Source organism: Sinocyclocheilus rhinocerous, unplaced genomic scaffold, assembly GCF_001515625.1.
Source record: "Sinocyclocheilus rhinocerous isolate Xijiao unplaced genomic scaffold, SAMN03320098_v1.1 scaffold562, whole genome shotgun sequence".
NCBI lineage: Eukaryota > Metazoa > Chordata > Actinopteri > Cypriniformes > Cyprinidae > Sinocyclocheilus > Sinocyclocheilus rhinocerous.
The window spans coordinates 81,896-97,881 of record NW_015641608.1 but is presented as its reverse complement, the minus strand read 5'-3'; the positions used below and the strand labels follow the sequence as shown (position 1 = coordinate 97,881).

Here is a 15,986-nt window from a genome sequence, read left to right as displayed (position 1 = left end):
TTGAACGAGGCGTTTTAGGAGGGCGTGGACGAGTCTTAACTTCTATAAAGAATATCTCTTTGGGTTTGAGCCTTTAGTCTTTGCAACTTTAGGGATCTTATATATTCACGAACAGCTTGTAACACTCCAAAGAGAAAGGAAAACTTGAAATCGCATCATATGACCCCTTTAATACCAAAATGCCATGCTTCCATGTGTGAACAACTATTTCATACAGAATAAACAAAGCGTTTTCTATAAAACTGATATGATTGGAGCAGTCATCTTACGTGAGTTTGCCATATTAATCATACTTTCTCTAAAAGGTTATTAAATTTAATAAAACATAAAACTTTTTAATTAGCAAAACATTACTGGTGTACCTTTTAGACGTGACTTACTGAAAGTGCTTTACATTTAGTACATTTCACTCTCTGTGTGCATGTTTCACACACTCTGGCTGGCAAAAAACATCATTACTGTCTCAATTGTATGAGATAGATAAGCCGCTTATCGTAGGCGAATGATCCAGTTTCCATCCAGTTTCCAGCGCCGGAGCCCTCTGTTGGAGATCCGGGAAAGCTGTGCAAGCCCAACCCCCTCTCTCTCTCTCTCCCAGCACACTGTAGATTTAACATGGCTCCTGGCTGCCAGGGAGCCTTCAAACGTCAAACCTGAATGTATTTTCCTGGCAGCTGCGCTTCGGTCGGCTCAATAAGGTAAAGAACGACTAATGATTTGCTATTTAAGTTCATCTGCGGTTATTGCTTTATTGAATCGCGAATAATGATTCATATTACTTCGACTGAAGAGTCCGTTTTGGTGGACAAGTCTATGCTGACAGTAGCTCTGTTCTGCTGCTACTTTATCTCTTTAAAACCGGTTTGTAAAGAACGCTCGCGCTATAATCATTGATCGGACATGTTAATGGTGAACGCGGACGATATTTCTACCGACCACTTCAAAGATTTGCTTAACAGGTTTAGCACTTCGTTGCAGATGTTTATCCCCTTATGAGACATTTAAGGCTGCATCAGCAAATTGACTGATCCTATGAAGTTGAAACACTGCAACTGGAGCTCGATGATGGTTGTAAAGCGTTCATTTCTGTATTGCGCGTTGATGGAAAAAGTTACTTTATGAAATAAATGTTAAAAAATCCCTTCAAAGCTTCGCGCGGGATTTCATATAACGCTGATCAAATCTGGCCTCAGGTGATGACATGGATAACACTAGTGTAAAATATGATACATTTTGATATTTTTAAATTCCCGTGTTGGTAGAAGTGGTGACGTGAACATATGTTGTCAACAATAGAGATGGGAATCTAGAATTGAACGATTCTGGTTCCGATGCCGATTTTTGTTAACGATTCAGGTTGTTTAACGGGTCCATTATTATTATATGAGGAAGAAATAACATTTAATGCCCTCAATTTGTAAATTATAACATTATGTCAGATTCAACAGAACATAAATAAATGCAGTAGCCTACATTTTTTTCCATAAGGTGTGCATACATACACAGACTTTTTAATGACTTTTCACAGGCTTTTTAGAATAATTTACATTGGATTGTACTTGTCTTGCACTTCAAGTAGTAAAATAAATATGAGGTACCATATTTAATTTAACCATATTTAATTTAATTTTTATTTTTTGTTAAATAAAATACCAAAGTGTAGGCCTATGTATCTAGCTAACCGTTGTCATGTAAACAGCTAGTCAGTATACAAAAAATTAGGTCTCACAAGTCTTAAACATAACACATTAGCATTTCGTGTTTCATTACATGAAATGAATAACTTGCAAGTCAGGTTATTTCAGTAACGCTACGATTGATTCATAAATGTTTTGATGCATATAGCCGACTCATAAGAATCACTCCAAAGGTCGGACTACCCTGGTCGCGTATGTTTTTGATTCACTAAAAAGAACCGACTCATAAGAGTCAATCGTTTGGGAATCAATAATGATGTTCAGTGTAGCAGAGTATTTTAGTAATGTGTTCAATAAGAGTAATTCGATTTGTTGATTTTTTTTAAGGAACAGTTCTCGGTTCCCAACCCTAATAAACAGTGCGCAAAGGGTTAATTTGTGGCTAGAGAGGGGCTGGCTGAGGGAGGCGCCTCTGGGCCACTGACGTCCGATTCACTCGTAGTTTGATTTGTCAACAGAGAGTTGGGCGTCCTCGCCCGTCACACAAAACGGGCTTTACAGTACAGAGTAGAAGCGCTTGAGAGGGGATACATCACAGATATGTCGGATGACAAGGACCAAGTAGCATTTTCCGTGGTCGATTCGGACCTCTAGATTTATTTAACCGAACGTAGTGGTTTGCTTTACTTGCATCGTATTACTTTCACTGCATAAAGTCCGTATTGGCGCGAGATCAAGGATCGCGAGGATGCGATGAGAAGGAGGATAAAGTCTTCGAGCTGGAATATTTCCGCTGGACGGATACGTTGATGTAGTTTAGTAAATGTGTCCACAATGGGGAAAAAAACGCCATGGAAGCGCGTGTATTTAGAGTAACTGAGGCTTGTAGTTTCTAATTAAATTAAAGGAGCCGTTTTCCCGCTACACCTGCCTTTTAATTACTCTGCAGACTGGTGGATAGACTTGCTGATGCCAACAACGCCAGATTGCCTATATGGCAGGATCATGAAGTTTTTGACGTTTTTCCTTTTGCTTCCAGAAACCTTAAAAAGGACTAGAAAGAGTGGGAAACAGCTCAACAAGCTGCCAGTATGCTATGAAATCGTGACTTTGTCCTTGAGGAAGAAGATGGCTGCAGAACTCTATCCTGCCAGCATAAATACCAACCTTCCCAACAGTAACAGCACAGCAGTCACAGCTGCCAGCAAAAAGACCATCGTCCAAGTCACTCAAACGGTGACAACGCCGACTACAACTGCCACTCAGCAGAACATCAACAATAATAACGTCGAGACTGCCAGCTGGCAGGCCACTCACCCGACACTGCGAGAGAGGTAAGGCGCATTCGGCTTGCTTTTCGAGTCATATACGCTCTTATGGGTCCATAAACGAAATATTGTTGCATTTTGTTCTCTTCAGGAATGCTTTGATGTTCAATAACGAACTCATGGCAGATGTTCATTTTGTTGTGGGTCCGCCTGGCGCATCCCAAAAAGTTCCAGCGCACAAGGTGAGCGCATCCTCCCGCTTCAAAACGCATCTCAAGTGTCTCTTTCATCAGGCTCTGCTTAACCGCTCTTGTGTGGCATTTGTGCTTCCAGTATGTGCTGGCAGTGGGGAGTTCTGTTTTTGGTGCCATGTTTTACGGAGATCTAGCAGAAGGAGACTCTGAGATTCATATTCCTGATGTGGAGCCTGCTGCTTTTTTAATTCTTTTGAAGTAAGTTCTGCACTTAATTTTAATAACTATGTGTCAATGATTTCTTAGTCCACATCTATTAATATTTTTACAAATATAGAATGCAAACCATGTGTAGAATTACTTAAATACACCTCTGTTTTTAATTCCTTAATTAAAATAATTTTTCAAAATTCTTAGAAAAAAAATTGAACAACTGCTTATTAATATTTGGAAAACTTTTGGTGTCATTTGTTGAACCCAGAGTGGAGAAGAAAAAATGTTAAGTAGTCCCTCATGACTGTCAAGGTGAATAATTCTGTTAAAATATCACACAATTACACTTTTTTTTATGACAAGGTTAGTTCAGGTTGTTAATGAATGTCATGTGGTACAAACTCCTTTAAAATGTAATGATATTCGTGAATTAATAATTTGTTTTATTTTTTTACCTTGAAAAACAAGCAAAAAAGATTAATCATATTACATATTTATGAATTAATTTATGTATTCAAGGTGTAAGGAAAATGATATAATTTTTACATGGTTACACCACATGACATTTTTTTAGAATCATCACATTGAAAATTTTCTTAAATGTTGCATTCATATGGTTTTGAAAAACATAACATTACAAAGAGTGGATCTCTAAGATGCATTTTAACTAGATTTTCCTCTTTTTGTATTATTATTTTTATTTTTTTTATCATTTGTTGTTGACCCCTACATGTAACTCTAAACTCAATCACTGCAAAGACTAATGCTTCTATAAGTTCTTTAGGAAAGACATTGCTTATTTCTAACTTATTTTTCTATTCACTTCCAGGTACATGTACAGTGATGAGATTGAACTTGAAGCGGACACAGTGCTGGCCACTCTGTACGCTGCCAAAAAGTATATAGTGCCTGCACTGGCTAAAGCCTGTGTCACCTTTCTGGAGACGAGCCTGGAGGCCAAAAATGCCTGTGTGTTGTTGTCCCAGAGTCGACTGTTCGAGGAGCCTGAGCTGACCCAGCGGTGTTGGGAGGTCATTGATGCTCAGGCCGAGCTGGCGCTTCGCTCTGAGGGTTTCTGTGAGATTGATCTTCAAACGGTGGAGATCATACTAAAGCGAGAGACTCTAAACACCCGAGAGGCGGTGGTCTTCCAGGCGGCTCTCGATTGGGCTGTGGCTGAATGCAAAAGGCAGGGACTGGGACCAACCTCTCGTAATAAAAGGGCAGTGCTGGGCAAGGCTCTCTACTTGGTTCGCATCCCAACCATGACCCTGGAGGAGTTTGCCAACGGAGCCGCACAGTCAGATGTTTTAACGCTGGAAGAGACTCATGATGTCTTCCTGTGGTACACGGCAGCCAATAAGCCCAAGCTGGAATTTCCAAAGCAGAAAAGAAAGGGTCTGACGCCACAGTGCTGCCATCGTTTCCAGTCCTCGGCTTACCGTAGTAACCAGTGGCGCTACCGCGGACGCTGCGATAGCATCCAGTTCGCGGTGGATAAGAGGATCTTCATTGCAGGGCTTGGCTTGTACGGTTCCAGCGGTGGAAAGGCAGAATATAGTGTCAAGATTGAACTTAAGCGTCAAGGCGTGACCCTGGCTCAGAACCTAACAAAATTTGTTTCAGATGGATCCAGCAACACCTTCTCGGTATGGTTTGAACACCCGGTCCAAGTGGAGCAGGACATCTTCTACACAGTCAGTGCCGTATTGGACGGGAATGAACTTAGCTACTTTGGACAGGAGGGTATGACGGAAGTGCAATGTGGAAAGGTGACCTTCCAGTTCCAGTGTTCCTCAGACAGTACCAACGGAACTGGAGTACAGGGGGGTCAGATCCCAGAGCTGGTCTTCTATGCCTAAAATTGTCAGGACGTCCATATGGCAGTGCATTCCGCTCACTGGAATTAAGATGGATTGACTACAGGGTCTCGTGAGGCTCTTGCCTTTATTATGTAGCAGCAGTGAACTTGATGGTAATGGCGCTTATTTATTGCAAAAATTATATATTTGATTTAATTATTGACGCTGCAGCAAGCAGATCTCTATACAGTATATATAAAAATGAAGATAGTTGTACCGCTCTGATAGCAGACGGAAGCCACTAGTGTGTCATGTTTTGTACATAACTTATTTGTTTTCAGCTTGATGCTGACTGACAAATAAAATGTCTTGTATTAGTGATCAGCTTCCTGAACTGCAGATTATAAACGTTTTTGTGACTCAAATCCAAAGTTGTTTTCACTCATTCATAGGCACTCATGAAATGCATCAAAGAATGATGCTATTCTGCTCAATCCTGATTTTAGCAATGAGAGATTGAACTCAATCTATATTTTCGATGCCCAAAAAGTGTATGGTATATACACCTTAAAATAAAATAATTTGAATGAGGTAATATGAGCATATGGGATTTTTCTATGTAATGAAATGCATTATATTCAAACTGAATTCTAAAAAAAAATGAACCCACACACCACAACAGCAGTGGGCTTGTGTAAATGAGACCGTGATTGTTAAGTGTGGATGAAATATTCATCTTGAAAGGCCACATAAAGAACCTATTATCCCCAGCGGGCTGCATGAGGAACTGAAAAGGGAGTCTGTTTGAATTGAGCCCATAGAATCTGCTGCTCCACCGTTTGCATTCTAATTGAGGGTTTAGTAAACATGGAGCAGATGCAGCTTGGTAAAACAGCAGATTTCTGACCAAAAAAAACCACACAAAAACATGAAAATGGAATTATGACACATGGAGAGCTGCTAATCAGACTGCATTCTTGGATTATGCCCAGTACTTTGACATTGGGATGTTCTCTGGTGTATATTTGAATCATTTTGTCTCTGCTTCTTCTAATCCGATGAGCCTGTTTAAAAAAACTGCAGGCCTGTTCTGTCCTCCCAGTGTGCGCAGAAGGTGGAAAAAGGGTTGCGGTGAATATGATGGACCGTAATGGATTTTTTGACATGATGCAGTGCCCCCTAGTTACATCTGGCTAGACTGCAACTCGCTATGAATATAATTTCCAGATGGGTAAAACATTTTCAACCTGTGCCTGAAATAGCCTGAATTACAGACTACCGTCTGTAAAGCCGTGGCCTAATGGTTAGAGAGTCGGACTCGTAACCCAAAGGTTGCGGGTTCGAGTCTCGTACCGACAGGGATTGTAGGTGGGGGGAGTGAATGTCACGTCACTTTTTTTCACTACTGCAGAAATTGTAGTAGATGAGAGTACAACATCAGCAAATCTCCCTTTTGATGCAACCTGGAATCCATAGGGAATACTTTCCGTACCCACTGTATATATATATATATATATATATATATATATATTTATAGTTACATATAAATATATATAACACAAATACATACATATACATACAGTGGTGGCCAAAATTATTAGAACACTAGGAAATATCAGTTTACATTCCAAACATTCATTTTGCCATTAATTGTAACCTGTAAAGCCGTGGCCTAATGGTTAGAGAGTCGGACTCGTAACCCAAAGGTTGCGGGTTCGAGTCTCGTACCGACAGGGATTGTAGGTGGGGGGAGTGAATGTCACGTCACTTTTTTTCACTACTGCAGAAATTGTAGTAGATGAGAGTACAACATCAGCAAATCTCCCTTTTGATGCAACCTGGAATCCATAGGCCAAATCAGATGAACAGATTGAGTATACTTGTATTGATCCAGCCGCAGTGTATTATTGATAACCAATTTAGCAAATGAATTGTTTTGAGAGATGCTGCCTGCTTTATTAATGAGGTTCATTCAAATGCACTGTTGCGGTCAGCTGAATTACATTAGAGATGTCTTAGAGAGGTCATTACAGGGAGACTTACCGACCGCCGGAGCGTTGATACAGAGCTCTCTAGCCAACAGGAGGAAGGTCTTTCCCAGAATGTAAACATTAACCTACAACAATAAGAAACAGAACTGAAAGGTCTGAATTATTTAATAGGTTCAACTTTGCTTGTTAACGTTTGAGTCAGTTTGCGGCCTCTTATGCTTAAAGGCATAAACAATAATACAGTAAAAACAATAATATCTTGCCCCAAAATATTTGAATGGTAGTGGTGTATATATACACACACACACACACACAGACACACATTGACACACACTACCGTTCAAATATTTTGGGGCAAGATATTATTATATTTTTTTAGTATATAAATATATACATTTAGACCTACCTGCAAAGCTACAGTACTGTTAAAAGTTTTAGGCACTTGTGTAAAAATACCTTATATGGACCTGTAAATATGTGAACTTCAGACACCCCCTAATAATGACGAGGGGTTATGACCTGAGCACCAGGTCCCTAGTTAGCCTGGCATCCAGGCAGGATAAATTGGGATCTTGTCGGATTTGGGTGTGGCTACACTTGCTAAAGATTCATGACATATTTGAGCCTCCGCCCCAACCGTCCAGTGTCTGTTCTATAGCAGATACAGCTCAGTGGCCAGCTGGGGAGTAAAAATAACATTACACCAGTGCGTAAGCACAGAAGTGTCTAACTCTAAAATAACTACTAAAAAACTGTAGAGTATATATTGTCATAAAGACAGTACCGTGTATTGTTTCACAAACAAAATGTAGCCTCATATCCTACACGTGCTGTTTAATACAGCAATATGGCATTAAGAGTTGTGTGTTGCAAAGGTTTTATGTTCTTATTGCAAAATCTTGAATGTCTTAGTGGTTTATTAAATAATCATAATTAATCTTATATGCAGTCATGTGTGTGAGTATAATAGCTTTGCACATTAAGATTTCAGAGTTACAACATTTTATATATGGCATCTACCTGCGTTTATATCTGTGCAAATCATTGAAATGTGAACAAGTTTGGCCAATTAAATGAAGAGAAACTATGCTAATATATCTGATGAACTGAAGCTGGATATATAACAGAATTTCTGTTGTCCAAAAACACTGGCATCTGCTTACCTGTAATGTCATATGCAATGCCTCATACAGTATTACAGTACTTTCAATGGTCATATGGAGGGTATAAAAGATTATTTCGAGGTTGAACATCATGCAAATTAGCACAGCCGCTTAGGTTGCGTCATATTATTCAGAGTAAGTATTGTGGAAAATATATGAAAGAAACTGAAATGAAAGAAAGCCAACCTGTAAAAGATCACTGAGGTCCAGGAGCATGTCTGCATATCAGTTAAGGGAATACAAAACGGCTAGATTATATCATAGAAAAGGGTTGAAAGTGTGATAAAGATCTAAACATATTTGTCCAACTACACAGCTAAAAATAAGAAGTCAATCCTGCTCCTAAATTAATCCTGGTCACAGTGATTAATTAAGCATCGGACAGCTCAGTAATTGTCACTGGGGGAGTTTTGACTTTACTCATCATCTCTACATCAACGGATCTCTGCAAGAGATTCACCCTGACCATCTGTTACTGCTCACCTGAGCGGCACACACACACCTGAGGCATGTGTCTCTATGGTGACTAATGCCCCCTTTAGCAAAGAGATTAGCATCACTACAAGACAAGCTAATCCCACTTTATCAGGAGTCTGACGGCCTTAATTACGGCCTGCCGTGAAAGACAGAGAGTATTTATACTTCTATGACTGACATATTGTGATATTGATAACCGTCTTATCTCTTAAATGCTACAAGACCAGATATGAACCATTGACAAAAACTGCAGATGTACTGCAGGGGGTCAAAATTATATGGATAACAGCATCATTCTAAAAACAGTGAAACAAACAAGCAAAAAAAAAAATCTTTATGTTATTTATGTTTATGACATTTCTTTTAAGTGTTTAGTATTCTGAAAATTATAATTATGTTAAAAGAAATTAATGTATTATTTTTTCCTGAAACACCAAGTGGATACCAACATCTTCATGGTTCTAGGTATCTTGCAATTATTAACAAACCAGTTTATTAATGCTCATATGACAATGGTTCTCAACCTTTTTGACTCCAAGGCAATGCCCCCATGGTCCACAACAATATTTGAGGGTCCCATGATTTTTCCAGTCATTTGCGATTTACTTAATAAGGAATTTTATAACACTAAAATAAAACTTATGAGATAAAACCCTTGGAAAATCCCGGTTTTCCAAGACCAACAATTTCTGACTGGGTAAAGCAAAGCAAAGTAAAGTAAAATAAAAAAATTTAAAATAAATGAAACAATAAATAAAATAAAATAGAAAGAAAGAAAGAAAGAAAGAAAGATTTTTTAAATGAAAGGATTAGATTTCTCTATGGATTTATCACAAATATGCATATGGTTACTACTATGTTTGCAAGATGCATGCATTTGAAGGGATCCTTGTATTTAGAACTGGATATTTATGTAAGAAGTGTTCCAGTAAGCAACAAACCAAGAATCTGATGATGAGCCTCTGAAATCATGACCTGTAAGCTCTGGCAGACCTGTAAGAATTGGCAGATCAGGTCGGTGAAGCTCACTGAATCAATGTTTCCAGAAAAAGTCAATCGTCACCTAAAGAACATGGTTTAAACAGATGTGAGGTTGCTAAAAACACTCTAAAATGTTAAAACACTGCTAAATGGCAAGAATGAACAAAAGAGATACATGCTGAGATATTTTAATGAATCCTAAGTTAAAAGTAAATACTTTAGGTGAGAATTACCTTATTTTAAAATACATAAATACTTGATAAAAATAACTATTTTAAGTATAAAATAATAAAATATAAAAATAATACAGTTGTCCAAATAATTCTGTATATCATACCACAATGATGCATGAGATAAATGCATGAATGTTTGATGAGGCAAAGCAGAACAGTACACATTTAAAAATAGGACAATATTTGGAATGGGTTTGGCAGTCTGTAAAGTACTGGACGACTTCTTTTTGTGTTTCTGCTCTTTAGCATGAAGTACCATATCTTAGCACGCAACTGAAAGAGCCCCACCCAGAGACAGGTAACAATTCTACTTTGGCAACTCTAAACGGCAAACAGGCCTGACGCTTCACAAACAGAGTGGAGATCTGGGTGTGACCCAAGCAGACACATTGGATGGTGCTTGTCAATGTGAGTAAGTAAGAGTCTGTCTTTTTATGAGACAGAGAGTGAAAGCAGTGGTGTAACACTATCCAGACGTGCTATGTTGTAACACAGGTGTGGCGAGTCTCAAACGCACATAATCGGGGAACAGAATTATGACAGGTTGGGGGAAAAACAAAAATGTGGAAGAGGGGAATGATATTTCCCTCAACTATCACTTCAGAATTGCACTTCAGTCTCTATGACTTAGGTCAAATAAGTGTCACTTCAATAGCTTTTGTACACAACCAGGACAGAGATTGAAAATCTGGGCTGTTTTCCATGATTTACTCCAGGGAACATCCTCTGAGACTATGAAAGGTGCAGTAAACACTCTTCCTCTTCCTCTCTTTCCTCTCTTGCAGCACTATTGTTTTCACATCCTGACACGTCCCTTCAAACCCTAAATCAGGTTTTCCTGAGTCAACCATAGACCAGCACCAACTTCTATGCTGGTCCAGACTGGTTTATGCTGGTTTGGTTCTGGTTCTGATTAAGAAATCTTGCTAAGAATTCAGCTAGTTGCTTATAACAGCAACCAAAACATTTTATTACACACAGAACTATATATAAAGTTATATATAAAGTTCAAATTTTATATATAGATATGTCAAATCCATGACTACAGGACTGAGCTACAGGATTCTTGCAATTAAAAGCCTGAGATTTACTCTTTTTTTGCTGTAATCTAATTTGGATAATGTGCCTAACCTAATTTCGATTGTGCACAATTTTCTCCATGAATTACCATTCACAAAGGGTTTAACTTGGGTTTCACTCCCTAGGGATCATTGTGAGAAGGATACGTGGCGTTCCCTCTGTCCTGCAGACCAGGTAGAGGCAGGCGGCTATGACGTGCGTCATCTTTCGCCCTCGTGTCAAGTGCTTGCTCACCACCATCTTGAAGAAATTAAAGGCCGTGTCTAGGCAGTGCTGGTTCAGCTGCAGCTGGCTGCCGAGGTTGTGTATCTGTCGTTTCCCTAGAGACAGGACACACATATGCATCAGATTGAGCAAACATACACAGATCCACACACAAACGCTTGCGCACCAAGGCATGACTTCACACGCAGGTGTTTGGTTTTCCAGTAGCACTGATGTCATGAGAACGGTGCACAGCCAGACAAGCTTTTAATGGAGCCTGGAAGTGAAAACGGGCAGAGAGACAGCTGTTTTACGTCCCATATGAGGTCATGTCCCTCTTTTCCCCTTCTTTCACAGTCGCTCATACATTTACTCCTTCACAGACAATCTCAAAACAGGCCAAGTTGTAATTCATTGGACACACAGAATAAATCAGTCTGCCCTGAAATCCCACGTTGGGCTAAGATGTGTTTAACATATTCAAATCCACATTAAAAAAAAAACACAGTCCAGTGGGCTATCTGGCAGATTTCTGTTTACTTAACACATAATTTAGCAAAAGACCTTGTTCACCCAGACAGTGAAAGTTTCCCAGATTGTAAACAATGAGAATGATTTAGGCTGCTTCACCATGTCATAACATGCAAAGCTTTTTTCTGGGCAGAAAGGCTACAGATGTGATGGAGTTGATGAGTTTGACATGTTCCAGTCATTCATTATGCTTGAAATTCCACATGTAGACCTGTTTATAAGAAGCAAATGCTTTCATCAATCTGTCCTCTAAATGTGCAAATATGTGATAATGAGTTCAGCAGATGCATAGACGCATCTAACTTTTTATTTAGCCTCGGGATGATCCCCATGGGGTGGAGAAGGGGTCCTTAGAATTTTTTTGGGGGAAAAAAAGATAATTTAAAATTATTTTTCCCTTATCCTGCTTTTATAGATACTGGTTGGAAATCATACAATTAATCATGATTATTGTTTTATACTGACCGTTTAGAAATGAGCACAAATGTGCATACAGTTTTCCTTTCAGATTTACATGTAACTATACTTTAACAGTGGGTACAAGATACAATGTCAACTTAATGTACAACTTTAATATTTTCACATAATATTTTAACAATTAGTTTATATTTTAATATGTAATTATGTAAATAAAAATATATATATTTAGTGTATTTTAACATGTTTACATATTTTATACTATTATTATTTTTTACAGTCAAACTTTTGCTTTGCTTTGCTTTTTGCCAACAGTATAGACAGAGCCACAGATGTTAATGTGGATGTTTGACTTTTTGTTCCCCAACTGTGGAGCCCAGAAGCTGCAGTGTCAAGTTTCATGTTGGCAGGCCAAGACCAAAAATAAATCTAAAAGCTTTTAAGAGCATAATCCTTCTATTCTGGAAGCACCGTGTGCCAACTCTCCGATACACGCTCCAGAGCCATCTAATCCCAGAGTATTTTTCACGCTGCACATACCATTGTATTATCAGCCAGGTCTGCGGTGACCTCTCTGAATGACAGCAGAATTACATAACGGCATGCAACACTGCAGGGACACGAGACACCTTTATTTAATGAATGAAATCTTGTGTTTGTGACCACAGGGACACTTTCATAAATCAGAACCTTTTATATAAACTAAAACTACCTGCCAGACATATCATATTCACTATTATAAGAATTTGTTTTATAAGAAGAATTTGTTTGCTTCTCGGGCCACACTGGACTCCCACACAGATGTTAATACCTACACCAGCTCTGTTCTGCATCATATCAACTATGGGCAAACATGTGGGATGGATGGTCTGAATTTTTCTTTGACCTCATATATTTATGACCATGTTATGACAAGATGGTGGCGCATGAACAACGCGAGGGTCAGCGTTTCTCCAGTTTTTGCAAATTACTTATTATTTTACTAGTTATTTTCAGCGCAGTTGTTCGACATAGCTACGCATTAACCTCTTACAACCGTCACACACTATTGGATATCAAACTTCGCTACACAAACACCGATGTGGATACAACACTAGATCTTCATCTACTACCTCCCGAATTACTCCGGTCCCCGGGCTCGAGTGAATCAGCCAGTCCGACAGGAAGTGCCCGTCGTCGGCGCTGCGAACGTAAACAAAGACGGGGTAAGCGGAGCGGCCTGCGGGCTAAGCTAAAGCTCAACCCGCGTCGTCCAGCGATACCAAGCATCTTCCTCGCTAACGTACGATCTCTGGCAAACAAGATCGACGAGCTACGACTTCGGATCACTCAGCGAATGTTTATAGACTGCAACGTTATGGTTTTCACAGAAACTTGGCTCAATAGCACCATTCCAAATAGCGTGATTGAGCTAGAGGGGCGCAATATCTACAGGGCTGACAGAACGGCTGTGGACTCCGGTAAAAGCAAAGGTGGGGGTGTTTGCCTCTATGTAAGCAGATCCTGGTACTCCGATGTTGTTATTACTAAATCCCACTGTTCTGCTGATATTGAATACATCTTTATCAAGTGCAGACCCTTTTTTCTGCCTCGTGAATTTACAACTGCCATAATTGCTGCAGTGTATGTACCCCCGGATGCTAATGCTAAACTAGCCATGAAAGAACTATCTTCTGTTGTTGGTAAGCTGCAAACAACACATCCGGATGGAGTCTTTATTATTGCTGGTGATTTCAATCATGCCATTCTGAGAACAACTCTCCCCAAATTTTATCAAAATGTTACTTGCCCGACAAGAGGAGACAATACTCTTGATCATGTTTATACAAACATCCCTGATGCTTACAAAGCAACTCCCCTCCCCCACGTTGGACAATCTGATCACCTCTCCCTGTTCCTGCTACCCAAATACACCCCAATCATCAAACGTGTGAAACCCACTGTGAGGGCTGTTAAAGTTTGGCTGGAAGAAGCAGACTCTTCACTACAGCAGGAGTTCCAGAACACAGACTGGAATTTGTTTGCTTCTCGGGCCACACTGGACTCCCACACAGATGTTAATACCTACACCAGCTCTGTTCTGCATCATATCAACGAATGTGTTGGCAAGGTAACCACCCATAAAGTAATTAAAATGTACCCCAATCAGAAACCCTGGATGAACAAGGAAGTCCGGCTCCTGCTGAAGGCATGTGAAGCTGCTTTCAAATCTGGCGACCGTGAAGCCTATACAGCTTATTCAGGTCCAATCTGAAGAGGGGAATTCAATCTGCTAAATACAACTACAAACTGCGCATTGAGGACAGATTTAAAAACAACGACCCTTGGCGCATGTGGACAGGCATCCATGCCCTCACAGAATATAAACCAGCAAACAGCACACCCCCAACCAGCAATGCCACCCTCCCTGACGAACTGAACAACTTTTATTCTCGCTTTGATCGTGGAAACACAGAACCACTCATCAAAGCTGTGCTCACACCTGACGACCTGCCGCTCACACTTTCCACCAGTGACGTGTGCTCCACCTTGCGTAAGGTGAATGCACATAAAGCTGCCGGCCCTGACGGCATCCCTGGCAGGGTGCTTAGGGCCTGTGCAGAACAGCTGACTGAGGTCTTCACCAACATTTTCAACCTCTCTTTGGCCCAAGCCATTGTTCCCAACTGCTTCAAAACAACCACCATTGTACCTGTACCAAAACATGCTGGTGCAGTGGCCCTCAATGACTTCCGCCCAGTTGCTCTTACTCCCATTATTGCAAAGTGTTTTGAAAGGCTGGTCCTCTCCCACCTGAAAACATGCTTGCCCCAACACTGGACCTATACCAGTTCGCCTACAAATCTAACAGCTCAACTGAGGATGCCATCGCCTCAGCTCTTCACTTTGCCTTGACGCACCTGGACAGAACCAACACATATGGCAGGATGCTATTCATTGATTTCAGTTCCGCCTTCAATACTGTGATCCCATCCAAGCTGATCTCCAAGCTCTGTGATCTTGGCATCAGCCCCTCCCTCTGTAACTGGACCCTGGACTTTCTCACCAACAGACCACAGTCTGTTAGGATCAGTAACCACACCTCCTCCGTCCTCACTTTAAACACTGGGGTACCACAGGGCTGTGTGCTGAGCCCAATCCTCTACTCCCTTTTCACTCACGACTGCATACCTGTGCATGGTTCTAACTCCATAATCAAGTTTGCAGATGACACCACGGTGGTAGGCCTGATCAGCGGCAATGATGATATGACCTACAGGGACGAGGTTCAGCATCTAGCAGCGTGGTGTGCCAACAATAACCTTGCACTCAACACCCAGAAGACCAAAGAGCTGACTGTAGACCAACGGCGGACTAAGAAGGATCACACACACACTCCCATCTACATTGATGGAGCTGAAGTGGAGCCCGTGGCGAGCTTCAAGTTCGTTGGTGTCCATCTCTCTGAGGATCTTTCCTGGACCCTCAATACCTCCATACTGATCAAAAAGGCACAACAGCGCCTTTACTTCCTTAGGAAACTAAGGGAAGCTCACCTGTCCCCCAACATCCTGCTGAACTTTTACCGTTGCACTATTGAAAGCATTCTCACAAACTGCATCACAGTGTGGTATGGCAACTGCACTGTTTCGGACCAGAAAGCCCTCCAGCGGGTGGTGAGAACTGCCCAGTAAACCACTGGTGTTGGGCTACCCTCCATCAAAGACGTTTACCACAAACACTGCCTAAGGAGAGTGAGAAGCATCATCAAAGACTCCTCTCACCCCAATCACAGACTGTTCACTCCTCTCCCAT

General features: G+C 40.6%; 2 protein-coding genes across 3 annotated transcripts in view; one reads left to right on the top strand and one right to left on the bottom strand.

Moving 5' to 3' along the window:
* LOC107755207 (transcription factor IIIB 90 kDa subunit-like) overlaps positions 1-15,986 on the bottom strand; it is a 63,312-nt gene that overhangs the window by 42,642 nt on the left and 4,684 nt on the right. Inside the window, exons 3-5 of the mRNA XM_016571926.1 lie at positions 11,186-11,359; positions 8,455-8,486; positions 7,158-7,230 (exon numbers count right to left, since the gene is read on the bottom strand). Coding sequence (XP_016427412.1) covers positions 7,158-7,230; positions 8,455-8,486; positions 11,186-11,359 — 279 coding nt within the window. The remainder of the gene's footprint in view (positions 1-7,157; positions 7,231-8,454; positions 8,487-11,185; positions 11,360-15,986) is intronic.
* On the top strand, positions 594-5,539 carry LOC107755235 (BTB/POZ domain-containing protein 6-B-like). 2 transcript variants are annotated; one of them, XM_016571956.1, is made up of 5 exons: positions 594-698; positions 2,677-2,971; positions 3,057-3,147; positions 3,239-3,357; positions 4,142-5,539. In XM_016571956.1, the coding sequence occupies exons 2-5, from the start codon at positions 2,766-2,768 to the stop codon at positions 5,172-5,174; spliced, it is 1,449 nt and encodes a 482-aa protein (XP_016427442.1). In that variant the 5' UTR covers positions 594-698; positions 2,677-2,765; the 3' UTR covers positions 5,175-5,539. The 2 variants fall into 2 exon arrangements, with proteins under 2 accessions (XP_016427442.1, XP_016427441.1); XM_016571955.1 differs by lacking the exon at positions 594-698 and having other exon boundaries at positions 1,997-2,971.

What these genes read in the sequence shown, in the direction of transcription:
- LOC107755235 (XM_016571955.1), top strand. Translation starts at nt 2,607, where the DNA reads ATGCCAACAACGCCAGATTGCCTATATGGCAGGATCATGAAGTTTTTG. An exon ending in AAAAAGTTCCAGCGCACAAG is followed by an intron (nt 3,148 to 3,238) that starts GTGAGCGCATCC and finishes TTGTGCTTCCAG; the next exon opens with TATGTGCTGGCAGTGGGGAG. An exon ending in GCTTTTTTAATTCTTTTGAA is followed by an intron (nt 3,358 to 4,141) that starts GTAAGTTCTGCA and finishes ATTCACTTCCAG; the next exon opens with GTACATGTACAGTGATGAGA.